Source organism: Carassius carassius, chromosome 2, assembly GCF_963082965.1.
Source record: "Carassius carassius chromosome 2, fCarCar2.1, whole genome shotgun sequence".
NCBI classification, from domain to species: domain Eukaryota; kingdom Metazoa; phylum Chordata; class Actinopteri; order Cypriniformes; family Cyprinidae; genus Carassius; species Carassius carassius.
Window position 1 is genome coordinate 15,510,418 of NC_081756.1, and position 27,938 is coordinate 15,538,355.

The window sequence follows — 27,938 nt, forward strand, 5'->3', positions numbered from 1 at the left end:
GTGTTTCGTAATTGCGTTTCATGATGGAAAAGTACACAAGGAGTCCTTGTAGAAAATATGTGACATCTGAGAAACAGGAAACTGTGTAATGGATGTGCTGAGAATCTATCCATCAGCAAACTGTTTCCCTCCTCTCTCCATCTATGTTGTTTGTCTCTCTCTATCATATTCATTTCTGTTTCTTTCTCTTTTGTAATTCTCTCTCTCTGCTTTGCGACCATGATTTATGTCTTTCTGTCATGCTTGCCCCTTCCATCGTTCTCACTGTTTCACCTCTGTCCTTTCGTTTCTCCTCCTCCATTAGTTTCACGTCACTCTTGCTCTGCTGAAGCACTTGGCTTGTATTTGTACTCATTAGGTCCAGTTCTGTCTCTCAAATAATGTCCATCCATTCCTCGTACCAGGCCTTATGACAGAGGGTCTTATGACAAACAGATCACGTTCTCCCTCACTCTTTCCACCATCAAACATGAAGATACCCATCCAGACACATAATTACAGCCATCAACTTCATTAAATGCACTGATGGAATAAGTGGAGATATCTTGTGCACTCACACTATCTTGGATTAGAGATGTATTCTGTATTGCATGCATGCTGTTATGAAAATCTTATTTGACTTTTATTTATCCAGATTTCTTCTAATTGGTAACTGGGGTCATCTGTCACATCCTTTCTTACATTTTAACATGGAACACTGAACTATTAACATATGAGAAAGGCTTGGTCATAATTTCACAACTGCGTCACTGACAAACTCATTAACAACTTATCAGTCACTTTCAGAGCACAAACTGGATGGTATTCGCTGGATCACAGTGGAGAAAGTGAAAGATGCTAGCAATTATTAAAGAACTTGAACTTACAGGGTTAGTTCACCCAAAAATGAAAATTATGTCATTAATGACTCACCCTTATGTCGTTCCAAACCCGTGAGACCTCCGTTCATCTCCGCAACACAGTTTAAGATATTTTAGATTTAGTCAGAGAGCTTTCTGTCCCTCCATTGAAAGTGTGTGTATGATACTTTCCATGTCCAGAAAGGTAATAAAAACATCATAAAAGTAGTCCATGTGACATCAGAGGGTCAGTTAGAATTTTCTGAAGCATCAAGAATACATTTTGGTCCACAAATAACAAAATTTACGACAAAAATAACATGTCAGCAGCGTCACTGCAGTGTCATGAACGCACTCACAACAGACCCGGAAGAGAAGACAATGCTGAATAAAGTCATAATGTTTGTTATTTTTGTTATTTTAGCTGTCGGACTAAATCAAAAATATCTTAAACTGTGTTCCGAAGATGAACAGAGGTCCTACGGGTTTGGAACGACATGAGGGTGAGTTATTAATGACATAATTTTAATATTTGCATGAACTAACCCTTTAATAGCATTTACAATATTTCTAAATCAATCACTGTGATTTTAATCATATTTTTAGATAACAGTTTTCCAATTCCCAAGTTTAAAATGTGTACAATTTATTTATTTATATAAATAAACTAACATTACCTGAAATACTTACTTGAGTTGTTTTCTTAAGATACTTACCTGAATTCAGGCCAGTTGTAAGAAGGGCATTTCTGTACATTCGGTTAAGGTTGCTATTTTATATATATATATATATATATATATATATATATATATATATATATATATATATATATAAAGACTTTTTGTTTTTATGAATGCAACAATGAAAGCACATCAAATATTTATATATAATAAATCTTTGTTAGAATACAAAAGTAAACATTATCTTGCATGCATTTTTATATTAATATCTTTCAAACTACTTTAAATTCTTTCGGCTCAAGGTCAGTAATAGACCTTGAGTCAAAAATAAGATCATTGATTGCCTTAGGACTATCTCTCTGGAGGATCTGGAGGGCCCCTAAAGTAATCCTCTCTCTCTTTCCTTCAGCAGCACAAGTACAAACTGCAGATTGTCAGTAGTCTAATAATAATAAAAGGATAGTAATTTGAAAACATATTTAATGGACCGCGACAGGAATTTCTGACAGTCTAAATTGCATTTTGTGGGTCATATATGACCTTAGTCGAATTCACTTCATTCACTTAACATTCATTCCCTTAATTCTTGAGAATCTTTCATTTTACTCTCAATTTATGTTTTTGAAAAAGTGTAATTTCTCTAGTAATGCAGACAATACATCAGTAGAAAGACATTGCATGTATGACAATATCAGGTTCTGGAACTAATGCCTCTGTTTTCTACAGTAGAAAAGACTGCAGTTCTATTTTTCCACCAAAAGTGAGCAGCACTGAGATGCATCTCGGGTTCATAATGGAATACTGTCCTGTCAGTCAGAGCTATAACAGGAGAAGTGATAGTGTGACTGTCTGGCATCCAGGAAAAGCAGGGGTGGGGTGTACAGGTGAAGATTCAAGGAATATAGTAGCAAATTTGTATTTAGAAGTTTTGCTCAACTCTTCGAGACTGCACTGCAGGGCAGTGTTTAAAAATTCTGAAAGGACAAAGGGAAAGATTCAGCTCTCCCTTGATATTAGTTAACTTGACTGATTTTTTTACTCAGTGCTTAATGTTGTTTCTCACTCTCATTTTCTCTTTTTCCTAATTTGCTTTCTTTTGCTTCCTGGCACTTAAATGGATATAACACGAACATGTCAGAAAAAAATAAATAAATAACAGAATCACTGAGTTGGAAAAAGTGATTAAACTCAATAAGGTGTAGCTAATCACCTTCTCAATGGAACACAAAGCCATTTGACTTTGTGATCAGTTGTGATAATTTTGATCAGCTCAGCATGAAAAGAGCTTTCCTGGAGCATTTCAGTCCCGTAGTGCAACTGAAGCAAAAAGTCAGAGCCCAGACTCAAACCCCATTAAAAATCTGTGTAATGACTTGACGACTACAGTCCACAAACACTCACCATCGAACTGAACCTTCCACACAGTCTTTACAGTGGATGATCAATCAGATTATTAAATTGTTCTTTTTACTTGCAGATTAATGTTTCTTCTAAATGAGTAGAGAAAACAACTCACGTCACACATAAGCAAACTTTTTTTGACTTTGCGTTTGTTTCCAGATGCTAATTTAATTTAATAACCCCCTCATCCCGACTCAACCTCCCGATAAGTGTCCATATGTCTTCCTCAACCTGTTGACTCAGATCCGGATTGCCTGAGCAGCAAAGGCCTCTAGTAATTATACAACGTGGCACGAACGCAATGCAAAAATTCCACATCATTTTCCAAACAATACATCCATCAGTGTAGCTTCACTTCTATTTTAGTTTAGTGCTTGACGAATTAGTCTGTTGCTTGAAGACAGAGGACAGGCTTTAAATAATCAACATTGGGACAAAATTACACAGAAGCAATCATAATGCCATGGCAGTTCTTAATCACAGGATATTAAGCCTAGGAATGGAGGATGATGAGCGCCATTAGGCCCAGTGCATGCTGGGTAAAGAGGCAGTAATGAGAGAAACATTAAATTAGCATAATTCTCCCTCACAGGGGAACCGTCTTGTGTGTGTGGGTGTGTGTGTGTGTGTGTGTGTGTGTGTGTGTGAGTGAGTGTGATGTAGGGATGGGAGAAAGGAGGAAAATAGGGAGGAAGAAAGACTGTGCAGGAGGGAAAGAGTTATATTGAAGTTTTTAACATGGAAAATGACTGCTTCTGTATTCTAAAAAATATATACATATATACTGCTGGAATTTTGGAATAATAATTTTTTTTTTTCCTGTTTTTGAAAGAAGTCTCTTAAGCCACCAAGGCTGCATGTATGTGATCAAAAAATATAATAAAAACAGTAATATTGTGAAATATTATTACAACTTATTTTTTATTTTTTATTATTCCTGTGAATGGAAAGCTGAATTTTTATCAGCCATTATCCCAGTCATTAGTGTCCCATGATCCTTCAGAAATAATTTCATTAAAAAATAAACACAATGAAATTGTATTTTTGATTAAATAAATGCAGCCTCACTGAGAATAAGAGATTGAGGTGTAGAACATAACAACAGTGGAACATTAATCAACAGCATCAGCCTTAAAATGACTCACACACACTTATAATGATGCAGAAAAATCATAGTCACAAAGCTTGTCACACGTCATGTTCTAGTCATCTGCTGAAGCAAGAATAAATACATTTCTAGTAGAATAGTACAGAGTTATTCTTGTGTCTTTTTAATTCAATCAAACATATTGTGAAAGCAAAACACATTTTACTGTAATTGAAAGATAAAATAAAATACTAAAAACACCCACTGCGTGGTCCAGGTTATGGCATAAAGTGGGTGTGTTTTCAGTCGGTGGCAGTAATGCACCATTTTTTAGTTTTGTCAACTGCCAATAAAACCTTGAAAGAAGAAGTAGAGGAGGGTGCGTGTTAACACAGGGACTAAATACAGTCTAATGTCTTAACGAAATCTACAAGTTGATAATTTTACTGTAACAATTTTAATGACCTTCAACTTATTAATGCAAAATACAGCTGAATGAGCCAGCAGGTGTTACGCTTCCTATAGGCAGAGCAGGCAATTACATACCTATAGGGCCTCAAGCTTTTGGCAGGGCCTCCATAAAGGTAACCAGTTATCCCTGATATCTTGACATTTAACCACCAATATTTTATGTGATCCGCAGCGATTCTTACAGGCAATGTAAGTACCAGTGTTACATAAGGTGTGTGTGCATGTATATGTGATTTCCAAACCTGCTTACAGCTTTAAAACTCTACAAAATAAACTATGAGTCATCACAGTATGCACTGCGGACATGTGTAATTCTATTCTATCCTTCTTTGCCTTCATAAACTGATTACTTTCTTTATTTTCACACATAAATGAGCTTTATACAGTACAATTAAACCTTCCAAAACAGCAGCAAAGGCATCCTTCGGGGAACCATGGTTATATACGGAACCTGGGAGGTTTTAATTTCAGGCTGCAAAGCAACAAAATGTATTTATTTTAAAGGGGGTGAATCTTTTGTATGTATGCTCCTTATTATAAATACAATTGTTTGTTTAGCACTTATCATCTTGTAGTCAAAATGAAGTGCAAAATGATCCTTTGCACTTTGTACACATATATGCCTTTTATCTCACTGATCCTTTTCTGATTCACTTTTCTCCACATCTGTTCATGGTCTAATGGTGAGCAAAAAAGACTGCAGGCATGAAACCTAATTACTGGGAAGACAGAGTGAATGAAAGTAAAAGACACAATAAGGGGGACCACTTGAGAAATGAGAGGAGAACAAAATGAAGAGGGACGACAAAGGCAATTTATGACAAGAAACAGGTGAAAGAGTGAAAGAGGAAGGACGGATGGAAAAAGAGCAAAGGGAAGAAGAGCGAGGCTTTGTCAGTTAAAGATTTTATATTGCTCCTCAAGTGAATAAAAGTGTTAATGACCATCAGTAAAGGTGATAAATAAAAATATAGCGAAACATCACTAACCAGTCTCTGTGTGGCTAAAACTCTCTCTCACACACACAAAACTTCTTTCATCACGAATCAAAATCTCAAAAAACTCAGATGTGACTACAGTATTAAAAACGGCTGATCACAGGCTTCAGCAAAAGGATCATCAGATAAACAAATCACTATCAAACCATCTGCTAAGTCTCTGCTTCAGTATGCAATTCTTTGCAATGCAATGGCTTTATCCCAAATGCACAACCATGACAAAAAGTATATTGCTGAGAAAAGAATGATCTAGTGTCTTGTAAAGAAGGGCTGGATATCAGATGAAGCACACCATCTATGTAAAACTATAGCTCAGTTTAGTTGGGTGTAGGGTTTAGTCATTTAGCATCCACCGTGTGGCCGTTGATAAGCCTGACAACCAAATGTGCATCATCAATACTGCCTTCCGTTGTGGTTGCACTGATTAAAGTCACTACATCTTGGCAGCAAAAGGCTCTCGTAAGGTGCTATGTGACAGTAACTGAGATTATGATGATGCACTTCATGCATTCATCATGCAGTCATTATTAATCATGTAAGTACTTGTTGCGTCAGCTTCGTGCTGGTTGCGGGATCTAAAGAAAAACAAACAGGAAGCTTCACTCTCATTGCAACAAGCTGTTCCTTCATCTGGTCCTGTAGCAGTTTACTCACATAACAGAGATAGTGGCCAATGTGATTGTGGCCAATCTCACACACAGTCAAAACGAGCATGAGCCACAGTAGCATGAGACAGCAAAATGCCCTCCAAACAGACCATTCAGTATTATACACTTGGAAAAGCACACACACTAGTCAAAAATAAATATTTATTGGGGTGTACACACACTGATATATATATATATATATATATATATATATATATATATATATATATATATATATATATATATATATATATATACACATATATATATATATATATATTACATACACAAACAAAAACTAAAAACATTTTATTTAGCACTGTAAAAAACCTATACATCAACTTAAGTTCAGTAGGTAAATTCAGTTGCTACCACACATTTTTAAGTATAATTATTTTATAAACAACTGGCTGTACAAATAATAATAATTAAAAAAAACTTTTAAAAACATGTTGCCATGACTAATTGATCATATAATTTTTACAGTGTACCATTCAAAAGTTTGTGGTTGGTAAGATACACTCATGAATGCTGCATTTATTTGATAACAAATACTGTAAAAACAGTGATATTGTAAAATTATATTACAGTTAATTATAACAGTTAAAAATAACTGTTTCCGAGTGTTGGAATATAACAAAGTAATAATACTTTGTTACAGTACTTAATGTATTTTTTGGGAGTAACTGTATACTTGAGTTTTATATTTAAGCCAACTTTTACTTTTACTCCACTAAACATTTCAGTATATTACATTTCATTCATTACTCCAGCATACACAAAATGTATACCTTTACCCCGATACATTTCCCCGAAGCATATTCGTTACTTACTACAAAATAGAAGTCAGAAGAACACAAAAAAGCAGGTTTAAAGAATCAGTGGTTTGGCGTCTGCAAGTTAGACTCCTAAAAAGTCCTTTTGCTCATGTGCAAACAAGTGAGCTCATGAATCATTTTCCACTCAAGTTGAGGCTGGTGTGCGCGACAATGAGTAAATACAGCTGTATAAAACAAAAACTGTGTCCATCTTCATTTCAGGCTGGAAAGGAACAAAATGTTGTTATTTTAAAGGGGGAGGGGGGGTCTCTTCATCTGTCTGGTTTCGACAATATATTAAAAAAATGGACCAAAATATAAGAAAAAGTCTGAAGATGTCTCTAGTTACAAGCTTGAAAATATAGATGTGATTTAAATATTAGATATATTTTTGTCGTGTGAAAATATATTTCAGTGTATGGGTCAATTAGCATTGTTTCCAAAGGTCTCATGTGGCATGAAAACATCCATTAGCATGATAGCAGATATAACTCATTTGCCTCTGTTAACAGGTACTAGTACATTGGCACAACTGAGTACAATGTCACCTAATCAGTAATGAATTGCTTTGGGGCTACATGTGTACACGCTAGTGACCTGAAGTGGAGGTGTGCAGATAAAATCATGTCCAGCCCTCCCTTCCCCAACATGTCTCCACCTTTCATATGAGCACCACCTTCTAGCATACGGCACAAGTAAACAAAAGGCACGGGTGGCGTGGACCTCTGTAACAATTCATTCAATATGTGTCTTTTGCTTATGTTTTAATGAGTAAATATTGCATAAATGCTGCTCTATCAGCTCGTTTTGTTGTTTCATTATTGCACTGCTCTCTTTAGGCTTTCACTGTCTGTATTAACAATGATTATGGTCAGCTAACAGGCTGATAAGAAGAAATAATCAGAGTTGGACCTGTTTGTGAACATGCAGTCTTTCACAAAGTCTAAAGCAATCAAGGAGTGTGTTTGTATATGTGTGTATATCTTTGTTCTTTGGCAGTCCAGCTCTCAATATGGTCAATGTCTGTTTGTGTGTTTGTGTGTGTAAAACAAACAAACCAAACATGTTTGACCTTTTTTCTGTCAATCTCCACATCTGTTTATAGATTGTGTGTGTGTGTGTGTGTGTGTGTGTGTGTGTGTATCACTACAGTGCGTATAAATTGGCTGGCCATAATTAAATGCACAGACCTCTCCACTATCTCCACCTCCAGCACCGCGCCAGTGACGCACGAGCCAGCAGCAGGAGAGTGAGTCATACAGCCCCCGGGAGCCGCACCCCTCCTTCCTCAATCTTTCTCTGCCTCTCTCTCCTTCTCATTCATTCCTTTTGCTTTCATTTTTTTTTCATTGTCCTCTTTCTCTGTTGTCCTTTCACTCACTTTAGCATTCAGTGTATCGTTAAAAACTCTCATTCATGCATCACCTTGTATTTCTCTTTGTTTGTTCTGTTCACTTTGCTTGCTTCTTCTCACATGCACACAAGTTTATAGCTTTACAGACAATGCTTGTTTTAGTGTTACAAATAGGCAGTATACTGTTATCAGGCAAAGATGAAGGTGTCAAATTAATAACCATATGGCAGTAATATAGATCTATAATATAAAATGTTTCAATGGTGATTGGTTAACAACCTGTTAACACAATGAACATGTTAGGCAGCGATTACAGCTCGTGCTTGTGATGATTAACATATAAAAAATGTCAAAAACATCTGAGAAAAAAATAAATAATAATAATATATATATATAAATATATAGGCAATATAATTTCTGTATAATGTATTTTAAAATAACAAAATATGTGAAAATGTATTGTTTAACATTATTGCACCAATAGCACTGTGGAATGAAAAAAAAAAAAACATCCGCAATTCAAAATACTGGTTAAACACCAGTGAAAAAATCATTATTAAAAATTTATTCATATTAACACAGGACATTGGGCACTATTTTTATGACATTGGAACTTTTCTGAGTGTAAACAAGCCTAGTGCCAAATCAATGGCCTGTGAAACATCTCACCAGCCTCAATATAAACGGCGAGAGGGAGTCCCATTATACTGCCAAGCCCCATTATGGACTGTCTATCCACTACCAACTATGCTAGGTCTTCCATATTGACTATTTGGAGGGAGGAAAAGCACATTTACCAGCATTACATAAATTTGACCCTCCCTCGCAGCTCAGTAAGCCTTATTGGCATCGTATTGAGAGTTGATATGGCAGTATGCAGAGTGAGAAGTATGTGCATGGGTGTTTTATCAACAGATGACACACCATCTGGAGGCTAAAGGTAATGGTGTGATCAAGCACATGACTGCACACATTTGCTGCCACAGAATCTCCATGATGCTCATTAATCATTGCAGATTTAATGAATAAAAATTCCATGTAGTAATATGAATATGACAAAATTGTCCTAACAGAGTCTTAAGGTGTTAGTGAGTTCATGTGTGTGTGAAAGAGCTTGTGAAATGAGGTTGAGAAACTGTGTAGACAGTCGTAGGAACTGCAGTGGCCTCTCTCTCCCTCTCTCTCCTTGCCCACACGTGTGCAGTGGGGGGTGAAAGTGTGTGGGAGAGAGTCCAGTTCCAAACAAGGCGGTAAATCGTCAGGTCCAATAACATCAGCTCTATTGCACTACAACAAAACCACAGAAAGACAGAGGAATAGAACGAGCGAGGGGGTGGTGTCATCAGACTAATGCATATTGACATTATTGGGCATCTGAAATTAAAAGGGAAATAAGTCTGCCTTATTTATTTTTTAAAAGATAATTAAATCTTAATTCATTAGCATTCTATTTGCCAAAAGCAAAATTGCATTTGACAAATGTACACGCTTGAAAATAAATGTTCCAAAAGCTGGTTTTCGCACCATTTTTGGGTTCCCCACAGAGTCTTTCAGTGAGCAGTTACATTATTATTTGCTATATTTAACAAATAATCCAACAGACCCCTCACCCAACAATCAGACTGGGTGCCGGGATGTCTTTGAATGACCCCCAGGACACTGGTTACCATGGCAGCCAGGACATCTCAGTCAACATAGCTTTTATGGCCAAATGGAATTCTGAGATTTACTCTCACTTAATTCACTGTGGAACCGACACATACTGTCTATAGAACACTGTTTATTTCGGTAATTCACAGGTAATCATTTCCATGAATGAACATTGTGTGTATAATTACTATTTTGTATATTGTCTTTTGTATTGTTGTATCATATACTGTTTTATGCATGCTTTATGTTAGAATTATTACATAGTGTAACCCCATTGGTACCACGTTTGATATCAAAATAACCTTTGTTTAGTCCACCATCCATCGGTGCATACCACCTCCTCATAACATGCATTGTGTGCTTGTTATATTAATCACAAACCGCCTTCCCACTCTGATCATGCAAATAAACCAGCTTTAAAACAAATGGTGGAAACCTTTCCCACCAAATGTTTACGTTACCATTGACTTACTGACCCCCCTGGAGGTGTGACCTTGCCAGAAGTTAAAAGGCCACTACAGCAGTGACCCCCTTTCTTTCTTCTTAAGCACACTTATCTTCTTGCCTCTCAGACATCCAGTCCAACCACGACCTGCGGGACTCCCCACACCATCAAGACATCAAAGTTGCAGCAAGTCATGTTGCTAGACAAGTTTTGTGTCAGTGTTAAGTAAATAAAACTTTGTGCACAAATTACATGTTTTTCTGATTCTGTCACTGCTTGTGGTTAATGTCCCTTTAATGATCCAATCTTGTAACGTGCTCTAATGCACTAGTACTGTAAGAAAGTTATTTTCTGTGGCAACACCAATATAATTTCTTAGAGCTGGTATGACATTACACTAAATGTTTGCTGGAAGAAACATTAGTTGATGGTAATATTAATTCTGCTAAAGTTACTACTGGCAGCTAATACAAATAATTGTAATTAACTGTAATTATTTATATACATTACCCTTTTGAGATTATCTGCTACAGTACTTATGTACATAAAGTACCTATATTAAATTCTTCTCAAAGTACCAAAGAAGATTCTTTATGGAACCATATATGTCAACAAAAACCTTTATTTTTAAAGTGTATTTTTAAGATTTTAAGTAGCAATACACATACATGAGTGTAATGCATTATTGAAAAAAAAAATGTAGGTCAGTACTTGGTTCTTAATTGGATTTTGAGATATGGGCATATGAAATCCCGAAATGGGGAGTGGTGACTTTGGGTCCCCTGAAAATATGATTAAAAACATGCTGTGTATTGTAAATAACAATGATTTATACTTGAAATAATTGTGTAAGTGGTAAAACATAAACGGGGATAAAATGAGTTATAAGTTTAGAAACATTTTGAGTCTCCCTCTCCCTTGCCTCACAGTGCTTTGGTTAGACAACAGTTGGCTTTGTTCTCTCTCAATGCTGTGTATAAGGATATTTTATTCACTTCTGATTATTTTCTATTTAATACAGATGATGTTAACGTATTTTCAGTGAGTTTGCCATGTCAACAATAATAAAAAAGTTAAAAACTCAAGCCCAGAAACGGCCCGAAACTCAAAATCACAACCTTTGGATTACGAGTCCAAATCTCTAAACATTAGGTCACGACTTCTCTTGTTACCTGCTTGAGGGGAAATGGTTGCCAGGTTTTCATAACAAAACCCACCCAATTGCTACTTAAAAGTAACCAAAAACTAGACCAAATAATTTGTGTTTTAAGGGGGTCCCCCGGTAAAAATCGAGTTCCGGGTGCTAAACTACATGTTATTAGGGTCACTTCAACCTGCGGACATGAAAAACAAACCACGACAACAGTGATAAAGTAGCCCAATTCCCAAAACCGTGCACCTGGCAACACTGTGATGGACAGTAGCCTAATGTCTACAACGGACATGCGCGCTGTCACGGCGCAACCACAACAGCTTGAAGTTGTCTGATTTGGCACGGTCTCCCTGCTGCACTAATAGAAGTAAGCCATTCCTCTGTGTATACATATCTTTACAAGTATAATTTTAGCTGTATTATTTGTGTCCCCTTCAAAAATTTTATGTTTATTGTCCCCCCCTACTGTTAGATGAAATTTACAACCCTGGATGTGGGTGCTACACTCAAAAGCAGAGGAAGATGATTGCAGCTTGCAGAGGTAGAGTTTAAGTGGATTAAATGATTGAATGAAAGATTGACAAGTCCTGCAAACGTCAACAGAGATGAGTCTCATTTTTCCCCAGAAGGTCCAGTTATGACATTTTTATTAAAAATAAGGCATAAAAATTGGTTAAAAATTAAACCTAACCACAGATACATTTTGTTCACAATAAGATCTTTAACATGCATTTAGAAACAGATAGGGTGAATTATTTTATGCAAACTTTAAGTGCAGATTTACTGACAGGATGTGAAAACGTCTTTGAATCAGGGCATTCGTGTATGAGCTTGAGAGGCTAGTATGTGTATATATATGTGTATATAGTATTCGTGTATATAAATTCATCACTGCCTGGATTATTTATCTTTTTCACTGATTTACACTTTACTTTTCATTCATCTCCTCTACTCCACTCTCCCCATCTTTCTCTCTGTGTTTCCGTCACACCCCAAAGACCCCCTTTCTCATTCTACTTTTCCTCCCAGAACACGTTCAATTTCAGGCCCCTCTGTTTTTTTTGTCTATTTACTTTCACAATGCATCAGTTTTTGAATCACTGCTTAAAACATGCAGCTCAGGCTCAAATAAAGCTGGCTAACATTACAGGGTTAAAGTCCAGAATAAAAGTCAGTAGAGTTTATCTTTGTTTAGTACAGCCAGGGGCGTAGCCATCTTTTCAGAAGTGAGGGGGACAGAAATCACACACACACACACACACACACAAATATATATATATATATATATATATATATATATTGTCACACACCTGGACTCATTTTGTGTGTTTTTGCCCCTGTGACCCAGTTTCTGTCTCTATGTGGTTTGATTAGTTCCCAGGTGTGTCTAGTCATTTCCGCATGTGTTCCATGTCCCTGTTAATTTAGTCATTCCATCCACCTGTGTTTTCCCTATTATCCCTTGTATAAAAGCCTTGTCCTTTCAGTTCTGTTTGGTCGGGTCTACTCGTCTACTTGTCAACTTGTTACCTGTTACTTGCCACTTGCCACCTGTTATTTGCTACTTACCTTGCCTATGTTTGATTTAATAAATCCTTGTTTCGTTTATCCCTCGGCTCCGTGTTCCTTCCAGCAGCGTAAGCCGTGACAGAAGACCCGACCGAAAAGTTAAAAACTGCGTGTTTTCTCTCCGTTTTGTTTTCCGTTTTTTCACAGTCTTTTTCTTTCCGTAGTGTGTCATGGATCCCCTCTATCGCCCCGAATACCTCCTCCTCCTGCTGGAGCAGGAGGGACTTTCTCTCAAGGACCATACTAGACGGTTTCTCGTGCTAGCTAATGCCACCAGCTACCCGGACCACGCGCTCTGCACCTTTTATCACGCCAGCCTGAACTCCAGTTGCAGAGCGTTGTCGCCCGAAGATGGTCCTCGGGAGGATTTCGCCGCATTCATAGTGGAATCTGGTGAGAAATGGGTCACCTCTCACGGTCGGCCCAATGGAGGATCTCGCCAGGTCCACTCTGGACCCAGAGCCCAGCCTACAATCTCCCCACGGTACGAGGCATAAGCCCGAGCCCACCGATGACGGAGAGCCAGAGAGCAACCCGTCAGACCAGGTGCGAGAGCCGGCGACACTGCCCACCACGAGGGAGCAAAATGTGGAGCGCCAAATGGGTCAAAATGAGGGGGTTTCCAATTCACCTATGCCAGTTTCTCAGTTAAGCCCAGGACGGGCTCCTGATCCTCCGTTAAGCCCAGGACGGGCTCCTGATCCTCCGTTAAGCCCAGGACGGGCTCCTGATCCTCCGTTAAGCCCAGGACGGGCTCCTGATCCTCCGTTAAGCCCAGGACGGGCTCCTGATCCTCCGTTAAGCCCAGGACGGGCTCCTGATCCTCCGTTAAGCCCAGGACGGGCTCCTGATCTTCCGTTAAGCCCAGGACGGGCTCCTGATCCTCTGTTAAGCCCAGGACGGGCTCCTGATCCTCTGTTAAGCCCAGGAAGGGCTCCTGAACCCCCGTTAAGCCCAGGACGGGCTCCTGATCCTCCTTTAAGCCCAGGACGGGCTCCTGATCCCCCGTTAAGCCGAGGACGGGCTCCTGAACCCCCGTCAAGCCCAGGACGGGCTCCTGAACCCCCGTCAAGCCCAGGACGGGCTCCTGAACCCCCGTTAAGCCCAGGACGGGCTCCTGATCCTCCTTTAAGCCCAGGACGGGCTCCTGATCCCCCGTTAAGCCGAGGACGGGCTCCTGAACCCCCGTCAAGCCCAGGACGGGCTCCTGAACCCCCGTCAAGCCCAGGACGGGCTCCTGAACCCCCGTTAAGCCCAGGACGGGCTCCTGATCCTCCGTTAAGCCCAGGAAGGGCTCCAGCCCCAGAGCTTACTCCAATGCCTGCTCCTCCAAAATACCCACCCACTCCTGCCTCCTCCTCCGCTGTCGTCTGGCTGCCCCTCTGCTCGCCCTCAGCCTACCATCATTGTGGTGCGAGCTCAGCGGGACCGCCATCCTCCAGCGACGCCTTGGTCGGCGTCTCCCTCACCTCCGCCTCCAGCCTCTGAGGCCTGGACTCCGCCTCGGCCCGTTGACCCGTCGGCTCCACCATGGCTCCTAGCTCCTTCCTCTCCGCCGTGGCCCGGCAGTCCGCAGGCTCTGCCTGGCTCCCTCGTCCCTCCGGCTCCGCCTTGGTCTGGCGTCGTCCATCCTATGCCTCGGGACTCGACTCCTCCAGCTTCGCCTCATCCCTCCGTCCCTCCGGCTCCGTCAGGCTCCTTCATCCCCTCGGCTACACCTCAGTCCTCGGTCACTCTGGCCTCACCGCGGCCTTCCGGATCCAAATCGCCGCGTCAGTCACCAGAGCCATCAGTTCCGCCTAGGACCTCCGGCTCCTCCCCGTCACCCTGGCTCTTCGGCTCTCCGTCTCCGCCTCGGGCTCCTCCTCCACTTGCTCCGTTGCCGTGGGTCGAGTCCCTGGAGTCGGTGACCATTCCTCCTCCATGGCTCCTTCCACCGTCGGCCCCACTTTGGGCCGTTATGGCTGTGGCCTGGGTCCTTCTGGGTGCCTCCTGCTTCAGATCCTTCCTGTCTCCTCCCTGGCTCCTCCCTCCGTCATCTCCTTCCTCTGTGGTCCCTGTCTGCTGGCCTCCCTTTGTTGTTTCTACGGTGCGAGGACGCACCTACCGGGAGGAGTACTGTCACACACCTGGACTCATTTTGTGTGTTTTTGCCCCTGTGACCCAGTTTCTGTCTCTATGTGGTTTGATTAGTTCCCAGGTGTGTCTAGTCATTTCCGCATGTGTTCCATGTCCCTGTTAATTTAGTCATTCCATCCACGTGTTTTCCCTATTATCCCTTGTATAAAAGCCTTGTCCTTTCAGTTCTGTTTGGTCGGGTCTACTCGTCTACTCGTCTACTCGTCTACTCGTCTACTCGTCTACTCGTCTACTCGTTACCTGTTATTTGCTACTTACCTTGCCTATGTTTGATTTAATATATCCTTGTTTCGTTTATCCCTCGGCTCCGTGTTCCTTCCAGCAGCGTAAGCCGTGACATATATATATATATATATATATAAAACATTATGATATAACATTTCTGTAATCTATAGAGCCTGCTATAGTCAACAGTTTTTTAACAGTAAGATTTTTAATGTTTTGAAAGAAGTCTCTTCTGCTCATGAAGCCTGCCTTTATTTCATCCAAAGTACAGCAAAAGCAGTAATACTGTGAAATATTTGTACTTTTTAAAATAACTGTTTTCTATTTGAATATATTTTAAATGTGATGTATTCCTGTGATCAAAGGTGAATTTTCAGCATCATTCCTCCAGTCTTCAATGTCACATTAATCAGAAATCATTCTAAAATGATGATTATCAATATTTAAAACAGATGAGTAAATTTTTTTCAGCATTCTTTGATGAATAGAAGGATCCACAGATCAGCATTTGTGTGAAATAAAAAGCTTTTCCAACATTATACACTATATCATTCAAAAGCTTAGTCAGTATATATATATATATATATATACATATTTGTTTTGTTAAATAAATGATAGAAATTAATACTTGTATTTAGCAAGGATTATTTAAATTGATCAAAAGTGACGATAAAGGCATCATTTTACAAGAGATTTCTATTTCAGATAAATGCTGCTCTTTTGAACTTTCTATTCATCAAAGAAACCTGAATAAATCATACTCAGCTGTTTTCAACATTATCATAATAAGAGTTTTTTTTTTTTTTTTAGCAGCAAATCAGAATATCAGAATTATTTCTGAATGTTTCTCTAATTTCTAGCTTTTAATTGGCTTAGAAATCTATAACTGCTGGACAATAACAAATAATAATGATTTGTTTATATACTACAAACACTTTTTATCACATAATAAGGCAGAATAGTTTCTATACTGTAATAAATTCTATGTCAATTAGCACTGCATTGTTCATATACTTTATTTATCATCTGCTGGAGATTTTTTTGGACTTAAAAAAATCAAAACCGACAAAACTGTTTTCATACAGCGATAGCTGGACTGTTGTCCATATTAGGAGTTCATCTCGCTTTCTTGGTCCGAAAAAACATCAGGTCATGCGCAGACTATCCTGTCTCTTTGAGTTTAAATCTATATTTATTCACACCAGCTCTTGAAAACCTCTATACGAACACATTTGCCTGAAAAAGTGCTGGGGACGAATTTCCGTGATGATAAAAGTGGGGGGAGGGGGGCACGTCCCCCGCGTAATCTACGCCCCTGAGTACAGCTAATGTGAAAATGGTTTTAAAGGTTGAGATAACTATCACAATTTGTATAGTATGTACTTAAATGTAAAGGTCATGAAAGTGGTTTCCGAGGCTTAGAAATTAAAAGATGTAAGCTAAGACCGAGTGTTTCAATATGTAGCAATATCAATGACACTAAAAAGGCAAGGGCACTAGGCCTGGAGGCTCTGGGTGGGTGATGGGGGAGGGGGGGAGGGGTGAATCATTCAACATGTTCTTTACCTCCTTCATAGTTGCCTTTGTCTGGTTGAGTCCCAATTTCCATCTTGTTGTCAAATCAGCTGTGGTAAAAGAATATTTGAATGGTTTGCTGGAACCCAGAATGTGTCAAAAGTGATTCTGTTGTTTTTGATCTTCCAACAATTAAGTCATGTAGGCCATTCATCAAAATCATGGACGCTTATAAATCACATCAGGCTGTGATTTTTCACTCTAAATTGAATCTGCAGGGAGGAGGTAAATGCCATGCTATTTCAAAGACAAGTAGCCACAGATAAAATCTAAACAGCTTCATAAGTGTCCGGATGTGCAGAGCACTGAAGTGCATGGCAAATATCAGTTTATCAAAATTATTTCCTCTAGCTACCAATTGTTTGCCTTTTTACAAGTTACAAATAATATGTTCCCATTCTATATCATAACATATCAGTTTAGTGGGAAACTTTCTTTTCATGAGGAATCCAAATGAAAATAAACTGATCAAGTGATTTCTCTGTATGGATGTATTTGCATGACGAAAACATAGCATTAAGAAAAGACTGTGGTCAGCTGTAAAATCTACTGATGAAAGATCTAACTCAACATTGGCTGTGGCATGTTGCCCAGCTCTAAATCAGTTACATAAACCTAGTCAAACACTGAATTGTTCAATTATATGATCACTGATTGAAGCTTGGGAAAAAAATAGTTTCTTTGGCAGAATGACGACGACAACTACAACAACATCAACAACAACAACAACAAAAAAGACCTTGTAAGGTTGCAGTCATATAGGCTTACTATAAAATTTAAACAGCTGAATGCATGCTCTGTAAGTGCTGCATTATATAGATTATACAGTATAGTGTATTGACAACGTGACACATCCATGTATGACCATATTCCACTGCTGGCAGTTTTAGAGGACAATCAATATACGCAATGGAAATATATAATGGTATTTTAAAGATTATTTTTTCACTCTAACAGTCTTGAAATATAATGTACTTCAGCATATATGCGATTCCCACCACCGATGTGGGCTGTTCCATAAATTGAAACATCAATGGCTCTGCATGTGTCTTCACTGGCAGTTCATTTTCCAACATTGGTAAATTATTGATTCCCATGGCCGTGTACAAATGTGCAAACATCTACAAAGCACACATTTGCAGTATAAACTTTTGCATTATCTTTGTTGATTATACATCTGTGCTACCTCACACTGTATGTGTAATTTTAACTGTAATATATTGTAAAACAATATGAAAAAAATTGTAAATAGGTTAACAACAAGTTCCCGTACTTTATCCAGGGAAAAACTGTAAAAGATCTAACCAGACATCTCATGTAATTTTACAGTAAAATGCAGTTTTTAGAAGTAAAAAAAGAACAAATCAACATATAATTTACAGTAAAAAAAACTGTAAACTGATATTCCCAGAATTTCCTGCAAGACACTCAACATTTGAACGTATTTGGTTTAAATGATCATGTTTCTTAAGAGTTTTGTCATGTTTGTTATCAGTTATAAATGTGGGCTCAAGTTACACCCTCTGTTGTTTAATGAATGTTTATTGCATTATTTAAGTGTTGTGTGTTATCATGATGTTCGTTCTTCTATATATTACTATATACTTCAGCTTGTGGCAAAGCTGTGCTTCATAAAAAAAAGCTACTTCACACAAATACAAAACAGATTTTAGTAGCAGTGTACATTATTGAATTTACTTGATTGCATTCACATTTTCTTGTTTGTAAATTACAGTTTTACACTGTAAAATGTACAGTTTGTTTTTTAAATGATTTTACAGTTTTTCTGTATTTTTACAAAATTATTCTGGCAACCACAGCTTCCAAAATCATTTTGTAAAAACTACAGTTTTTTTATATAGTTCAACAATTGCCATTTGATTAATATGACTTGAATATTATCATCATCATATAAGGCCTAGTAATAACATGAAAGGAAATATCATAAAGAACTACAACAAGTGTTTTCAAATTATTTTTGATGCTTGCCCCAATTAAAGTGAGCTAATACAATGCTTTTTTTTTTACATTTTGTCACATCATGTCATTTCATGCAATTCTATTGAACATGTAGGTACTTTTTGAATGTACTTTTATCCCATTTGTGTTGGGTAGTAGGGTGAACATATGTCCTGGCTGGGAATTCCTTAACTGCCAAAAATTTCCAGGTGTTGGCTTTGTTTTTGCTATTGACATGCTCTCTACAGTCCTTATACATTGTATGTACATGTATTTCCATTGCTTTGACAGTTCTCTGTAGATCCCACCTTCTTTCAGGCAGTGTTTGATCAATTATGTACAACTTTTCTGTCATTACCCTCAGTAAGCACGAAAACAATAGGATTACAAACCAAAACCCAGACATTTTAGACAATTAAAATAGTTAACTTGCCCTAGTGTTAGGCCTGCGTGAATCTTTTTCGTTGTTATTTGGCATGGAAACTGGGAATGTGGTTTCTTGTTCCCAGTATGTTTTGATTGGGAATACATGGGAAATGCACCAAAAAAAAAAAAAAAGATTATACCAATTGCCTTCTACTAGGCCAAATGAGAAATACTGTGTTAATTAATGTGACTGGGTTTTGTTTCCGCTATTGATTTAAATAGAACAACCCCAAATCTTTGTTATATCAAAGGTAGGCGTTTTTAAAAATGGGAAGGTGGTGCTTGCATGTTGTCAAACTGACAGGGGAACTCTGTTAGGATAGTAGTGTTAGCAAGAATCTCCTCGCTTTGTTTGCACGTAAGCGTGGGCAGGAAGGCTCTGTCACATATCCAATCTAAGGGCATCCCTCCCACGGTTAGTTGTCTAAATCGATAATAAATGGATAATTTTTTTTTAAAGCGCCCTTGGAAGGCTTGGGGTGCAGAAATTATGTTTGCTGTAGCACGAGAGATTCATCTGGGGGAAGACCAAGACACAGTGGATGCCGCCTCATTAACTCGCAGTCAGAGCCGGGAGAACAAACGATCAGTTTGCGCCGCCGCCGCCTTTGCAAAGAACGCCATCGCGACGTTTCCCAAATGACGGAAGTGGAATAATTTCTCTTTCGGCTTCAGGAGATCGTGGGATAGGTCATTTGTCAACAGAGTGCTGTTATTACTCTGAGGCAGAACGTACCTCTTCAGTTGCCTGCTCCTGTGAGACAATCGACATCCCCTGGGTGAAGTTAACGTAAACAGACAGTTGTGGTTTCAGAGACACTATCTTTTCCAACAGCATGTCAAGCCACTGTCAACTCATTCTCACAATGGACTAATCCAATTCAAGTTTAACATAGCAAATTAGTATTAAACTTTAGATCGATATATTAACGGTTCTTTAATTGCAACAGGAAAAAGAAGATTTAAGCACATTTAAAATAATTTAACTAATGGCTGTAGAGCTTCCTCGCTAGTTCTATGGTCTGAAGAAAATTGAGGGAGGAGTACAATAAAGAGAACGCTTGGACCGCAGGAAAAGAGCGCACCACAGTTTTCTAAATTACTTTACGTGGATAAGTGTATGAATCACCAGTTTAGCTCGTGCAGAGATGCGGCCTTTTCCATCGTCCATTCTTCATGTTCTTGACAACAACTTAATGCGTGTCGATCCGCTCAAGTACAGACCTAGCACGTTGGTTGGTTAACCCTGTAAAACAATTTCACTAGTGATGCTGCAAAACTTAATACGTGCAAAATGAACAATTTTTTATTTTAAAAGGAAAAAGAAATGGTCTGCCCGGAAACATTCTAAAAACAAGCTTGAAAATGAAAAAGGGAATGATTAGGTCTGCACCACCGAGTTCATCATAACATTAATTAAATTATAGTAGATAGCCAAAGTTGCTTAAAATTATCAAAAATGGTTTTATCATCCTAGTGCCAAAAAATGCCTTTATTTTGTCCGTGAAAAAAAATAAAGTAGATGTTGGGGATATACAGCCTCAGTCACATTTACTTTAGTAGGGAAAAAAGATGGAGTGAATGGTGACTGAGACTGTCTGTTCCTAACATCTAACATAAGGGTGAATAATAATGACAGAAAAAATACCTTTTGGGTGATCTAGGCTTTTTAAATTTCAGCTGTTTGTTCAAACAGATAAAGTGGTCACTGAAAACTACTGCTGACAAAAGGCAGTTTTTTTTCTTTCACTTGTCGAACTGCTCATTCATTACATTTACCAACTATAGTCTCTGTAACACTCCTGTACTCTTGATTTTTTTTTTTTTTTTTTTTGCTGGAACTGCTTTCTTTCCCGAAAGGATACAATAAAGTTTACCCTAACATTTAGGAAAGAAATGTGCATTAAATAGCCTATAGAACGACATACAACTTTACATTAGATGTGGCATAACGCTGATTGTCAGCAATGATGCATTCTACACAATAGGCTATTGTTGCAAATTTAAATAGTGTTTACTTCTCGAGAACATTTTAAGATACCATAACCTGTCGTATCCATGCAGCTTAAAAATTGTCGTTTCATCACGTTGTAATTTTTAGATAGCCACAATGGATAAGTGGCATACAGAAACACTATAGGCTAATAACATTGTAGTTTAAATGTTTATTTTCCATTACGCCTTGTAGAAAAACGCTTTCAGACATACATTTCAAAACATCCTGTCATAATGTTACGACCTTGGTGCGGAACAAAACATGTAGGCTATAATATGCGTTTGTGGTCGCTTTTTAACCCTGCACTGAGGATTCATGCGCAAACTGTTTCTTCTGTGAATTTCATGGTGTAATTGCATTTATACGTTTTCTAGTGAGGCAATGCACATCGTGATGATGATCGTTGGTGCCTTTGTGTTGCGCTGTCAGCATGCAGCTGCATCTGGAAGAGCTCGGTCTCGCTCTCCCCGGGTTGTCTAGCCCTCTCTACTCGGCGAAAAAAAGTACTATTTCATTCATCCCGGTTCCTTCCATTCATCTGGGCACTGCAGCGTAGCGGAGACTAGAGGTTCGATCAGCACGAAAATTCTTATCAATGGAGAGGGTGACGTCAATGAGCTAGAGTGACGTGCAGTCACGTGGGCGCAGTGGGGCCGAAATAAAAACACGGAGAGCTGACCGTGGTACTGAAAATATCCCATAGCGCCGTGGAGGAAAAGCCAACCATACGGCTTTTACAAACGAAAACACTATACAAACAAAACTGCAACATTTAACCAAATAATTTATTATTGAAGCGGATCCTTATACCTAGATAACTTAAATACAAAGTTTGAAGAGGAGACAATTGGTGCGTCGGACTGCCCACTGACAGGATTCCCGGTAAGTCCCGGTTTTCTTTTTATAGTAACAAGCAATAGTAATGGTAGAAGCCGTTGGAAAATAAATATATATTATAATAGGGACAGAAGGAACTAAATAAAAACGTAAAAAAATTGCTATATTAGTATACTCTTAAAAAAAACAGCAATTCCCTGTATTATATATATATTAGATATGTATATATATATATATATATTAATTATATATATATATATATATATATATATATATATATATATATATATATATATATATTAATTATATATATATATATATATATATATATATATATATATATATATATATATATATATATATATATATACATATCTAATATATATATAATACAGGGAATTGCTGTTTTTTTTTAAGAGTATACTAATATAGCAATTTTTTTACGTTTTTATTTAGTTATATATATTATATATATATTTATATATATATATATTTATATATATATATATAAATATATATATATTTATATATATATATATTTATATATATATATATAAATATATATATATTTATATATATATATATATATATATATATATATATATATATATATATATATATATATATATATATATATATATATATATATATATATATACTGCACATTTTACTGCACATATCTAATATATCTAATATATATATATATTAGATATATTAGATATGTGCAGTAAAATACCTTCAAAAACACATAAAAAAATATGCATATAAAAAAAGTAGTTAATATATACAAAGTATAACATTTAATAAAATCTACATAATTTAATTATTGGTTAAGGCGTTAATGCAACTTATTAATACCACTATAGTGATACTAAATATTGCAGTGATGACTTATACACTTAATGATGAAGATGATGGGTCTGATCAATAGCACAGCTCTCATAATGATTTTTACCACGCCCTTGCTAATGCTTTCATCATCTTTCTCATCACCATAGCACCAGATACCCAAAATAACAACATCGAGTCCAATCACAAAAGCACACGAGAGACACGGAGATAAAAACATGTTGTTTTACTTTGACATGCCTTGACTTTTGCCTGTTGGAGTCCAGTCTGACTTTCATTTTACATAAGTATGAGTACCTGCTCAAATGGAGCAGAGAAATGTTGACATGACATTTTACAGCAGAGTTCACGATATTCATGTCTTTCAGATATCGTTGATTGGGTTCAATTTGTGATTACATTATGGCCATGTTTAAATCTTAATTCTAATAGATCTGTTTTAAGGCAGAAGATTAAGGGCCTACTTGAGGACAAGGCTTCTTTGAGCCGGATTACTTGCGTGCTTTGTTGATGAGAACTCCCCAGTGTGCGCTGTCATTGGCGACAGTTAAAGAGGGCGTACGGAGTTGTGGCTACATTGTGGAGACATGATTCTAATACCAACAAGTGAATCACTCCAAATTGGAGAGGATATACATACTTTTTTTTATCAAAATAAGAAAGAGTTTCTGATTCATTGATATTGCGCTTCCAAAGCTTTGAAATCCAAATTCCATGGAGTGTTTCATCCATACGAGTATGACTTTTTTGGTGGGGATCTCAAACTTGTTTTTCATGGTCACACTGAGATCCTCGGAACATCTTTGTATTGCTTACTCATTAACCTGCCACAAATCGGAAGGGCTCCCCCCTAAGGCGCTTTTCCTCCTAAATGTACTTTATTAGCACCGCGCTGCGTGTGCGAGCAATCACGTGCACAAAAGCGTTTCTGAGCCTTAACGAATTGCACCAGCTCAAGCCGCAGAGCCAATTAGAATGCCTTTGCAATTTCAGCCAAGCAGCAGGTAATAAAACATAAATTATACCTTAAAGATACACCCCAACCAATTATTATTATTATTATTTTTTTGTGTGAGTGTGTGTAAAATATAAATATGGTTTGTTATTATAGTTTGTTGTATGATCTCTTCAGAACATAAGAGTCCCCACAGGATGGCAAAGGAAAAAAAAATAGCTGAAGTGCACATTAAAAATAGTTCTTCCATTACAATAAGAAAATGGGTCATGAAATCCTCTCAGCAAACGCAATTCATTTATAAAAATATTTATATATAATAGACACTGAGTGTTGCATTGAGGCAGTCTGCAAGGAAGTGAATCACAAAATGTGTCCATCTTACCTGAGAAAATCCTTCATCTTGAGCTATATTGCTGTAATGTGTACTCAAATTCATTTTACTACATAATTGTCACAAAAGTACATCAAAACACCATATACATATAAAGCACACATATAAAATAAGTTATTTGGCAGTATCAGATTTGATCTTTGACCATTTTTGAACTTTTGTCTTTCAGATTCAACACATATGTGCGGTCATGATCTGGTGCCAACAAACTTCAAATGTCCCCTTCATTTTCCTGTTCATGTTATTTAGCCTCACATTCAATCCTGCAACCTTCAGTCCAGTGCCCGCAGATAGAAACACAGCAAGTGACAACTATGCAGCATCCTCCTCTGCTCAGCAACAGGCTCAATATACTGAACCAGCCGAGGAACAGGGCACGCTACATGAAGAAAATGAAGATGATGATGAACTCTTCAAAGACGTGGATCCTAGAACTCTAGCAGCGGTCCTTCTCGAGGCCCTCAACCAGCCCCAGAAGGAAAAGATGAGTGAACGAGAAGATAAGGGAAGAGAAGTGGAAAAGGAGAAGGATCTTCAGGGTGCAACAAGAGACAGAGATAGTCACAAAGAGCTGGAGCTGGTCATGGCAGCTGCTGCAGCGCAAGGAAAAGACGAGAAAGAAAGAGAGGAGGAAGAGGAGAAAAAAAGGGCTGAGGAGGAGGATCGGCTAACGGAAAAAGTGACGAGCCGCACCACCAGTCAGACACTACCATTAAATGAGCAGGTGGACCCACAGGAGGGGACCACAAAAGAGGAATTGATCAAGGAGAAGGAGAGGCAGGAGCCAGAGAGAGGAGAACTGGCGGAGGAGGAAGAGCAGCTGAGTCCAGAGGAAGTGAAGAATTTGGAGACTATGTTAGAGGAATTCCAGAGCTACAGCACAGCCACTAAGAGAGAGCGTGACACGTCCACAGGCCAGAGGGAGAGCCGTGGGGAGTATTTCGATAACCTGGACCGGATTGGCCTCATGAACAATGAGATCAAACCTAAAGCTAAAGGCAATGACCTAGCACTGTCCAAGAAGAAGCTAAAGTGGCAGCTTGAACAAGAAAAGAACAAAATTCTGAATACAGGCAATTTCATGGATGACTTTACCAACAACCTTGCTGACCCAGAGGAAGAAGAGGAAGACCAAGAGGAGGAAGAGCAGCTGAGCCCTGAAGAAGAGGAAACTCTGGCCAAAGCAGAGCAAGAGGAGGTACGAAGACAAGCAGCAGAAGCACAAAGAGCCAAAGCGGAGGAAGAAAAGCTTGCAGATATTGCATCCGACATGCTCCTGAAATATATCATGAAACAGGACAAGAAAAAGTACCAAGACAACAATGGTGCAGAAGATAAGCGCTCTGATGAAGAGGACACTGGTAATGATGATGATGACATTGACCCACAGACTATCGATAAGCTGATTGAGATCTCCAGCAAGCTGCATCTTCCTGCTGATGATGTGGTGGACATCATTAACGATGTGGAGAAGAAGAAGAAAAAAGATGCTCCTGAAAATCTCCCATGGCAACGTCCTCTCGTGCCGCCTCCAGCCCCCGTTGCACCTTCTACGCTGTTACGGAAATCTCATCCTTCAAAACCTCCTCAACCGAACACAAACCCATTAAAAGTCTGGTTCAAAGAAAGGGCCTCGGTCAAGCCCAGCAAGCAAGACATTTGGGCGAGGCAGCAGTGGCCCTTTCGTACTTACCCTTCCTACAATTTCTATCAAAAACCCTACCGGGGATATTACCCAATCTATGTCCCACCTACAAAACCAAGATCCCGCTACTATCCCAAGCCTTCTTTCTCCCTCAATGACGTCTTGGGAAACTCACTGGACTATGACTTTGATTACTCCCCCAGACGGAAGTCTCATCTCTGGGCACAGTCTCGCCAAAGACTCCAACCAGCCTTCCAGAGAAACCTCTACTTCCCTCACTCTCAGACTTTTAAAGCTGTACCTTTGCCTAAACCCCGGTCACCTCTGCGTCATTGGCCGTCCTTCTATTACCCAGCCCGAGCTCCTGTAGTCACCAGGGAGGATGATTACTATAGTCCGCTGAGGCAGCCGCCACAGGACAGTGAAGAGAAGCTGGAGAACTTCATTGAGAGGGTCTTTTTGAAACATCCCAGGATGTTTCAGTAAGCAGACTGGGGGAAAAACAGATAGACGAGGTAAATGAGGAGGAGGAGGAGAAAGCGAAAGGGAACAACTTAAAGACTGTTCATAGCCAACCTATCACGTTCTGGTTTCCTTTGCTGAAAATAGGTTCCATCATACTCATTTATTTGCTTCAGACAGAACATATTTAGGACCTTCATGTCCATCTAACCACACCTTCTACCCCTCTCCCCCTGGAGAGACTGAAAGACCAGCAAAGCTACTGGAGCGGTGAGAGGAAAGGGTGCTTAAATATTTCAAATTCCCAACACTGTATAAAGGAGCAGATACCTGATAGCATGAAACACCATGTTATCATCCAGATCAAAGACATTCAAGATGGAATCTTAAAAGACTTGCCAGTATTATGGAAGCAACTCCATTTACCAAGTACCTTGTTTTGTTTTATATATTTTGGACATTTCAAATGACAGTGGTCAATATCATTGATCACAATGTAGAAGGATAGCAAAAAATATTCTAATTGCACCTTTAAAGAATGCAAACACGCAGATTTATTCAAACAGAGAACACAGTGCCATAATGGTGGAAATATACATTTTGTTTATTCCATATACCAAATGTATTAAGTCTTACTTGTACCTCAAAGTATTCTGCTTGAGCATTTACCAATTGTGTGTTCACTTGTGAAACAAAGAGGACACACTCAAAGTCTTGTACATAGAATTAGTTTCTTATCGCTGTCTGCATTTAGAATGCATTTATACCATTGTTTTTATGCAAAAAGATAGATAGTTGGTGCGAAGGACATTCATACATTCCAACGATTTCTAAGAAACAAATTTATTATTTCATAGAAGCCGTTTTGAATACAACTTTTAATTGCCTTAAGACACTCTCTTCCCCTTTTCAGATGAGCAGCATTTCTGTCACAGACTGGGTGAAAGGTTTGTTCTCAAGCTCATAAACTGGAAAGCAGTGATCAGCCTTTAAACATGTTTTACAAATAAAACAAATATATAAAGATAAATAAAAACATTTCATGTTTGTGGTTTCAAATGTGTCAAATGTTAATGGATCTTTCAAGAGTAACCTTAACTGTACTTGACAGTTTCTAAAAATCAATCACTGGGCCAATGAGAGCTCAGTCAAAATAGCATAGCCATCTATTAAATTAAATGATTACCATTCACATGGGAATTAAGTAATCTAGATCTACTCAATATCAGCGTTATCATTAGGCGAAAGTGTAAATCAGTAAAATCGTATTTCCTGTAAAAAAACAAAAACAAAAAAAAAACCAATTCTGCAGAAGTGAATAAACTGGCTGAAACTGTCCCACATTATTAAAAAGTAACAAACTG

General features: G+C 38.4%; 2 protein-coding genes across 4 annotated transcripts in view; one reads left to right on the forward strand and one right to left on the reverse strand.

Moving 5' to 3' along the window:
* Positions 1 to 27,938, reverse strand: part of LOC132104201 (AP-1 complex subunit sigma-1A-like) — a 77,194-nt gene that overhangs the window by 37,246 nt on the left and 12,010 nt on the right. Inside the window, exon 6 of one of the 2 annotated variants that reach the window (XM_059509490.1) lies at positions 10,937 to 10,958. The exons of the other annotated variant lie outside the window; for it this stretch is intronic. The gene's annotated coding sequence lies outside the window, so the exon portion shown is untranslated. Of the gene's footprint in view, positions 1 to 10,936; positions 10,959 to 27,938 lie in introns of those variants that run through there. 2 annotated transcript variants of the gene reach the window in all.
* LOC132104160 (neurosecretory protein VGF-like) lies at positions 21,688 to 27,850 on the forward strand. Of its 2 annotated transcripts, XM_059509432.1 has the most exons (3): positions 21,688 to 22,314; positions 24,637 to 26,103; positions 26,140 to 27,850. In XM_059509432.1, exons 2-3 carry the CDS (start codon positions 24,658 to 24,660, stop codon positions 26,596 to 26,598), a joined length of 1,905 nt encoding a protein of 634 aa, XP_059365415.1. In that variant the 5' UTR covers positions 21,688 to 22,314; positions 24,637 to 24,657; the 3' UTR covers positions 26,599 to 27,850. The 2 variants fall into 2 exon arrangements, with proteins under 2 accessions (XP_059365415.1, XP_059365405.1); XM_059509422.1 differs by having other exon boundaries at positions 21,690 to 22,314; positions 24,637 to 27,850.

What these genes read in the sequence shown, in the direction of transcription:
- LOC132104160 (XM_059509422.1), top strand. Translation starts at nt 24,658, where the DNA reads ATGATCTGGTGCCAACAAACTTCAAATGTCCCCTTCATTTTCCTGTTC.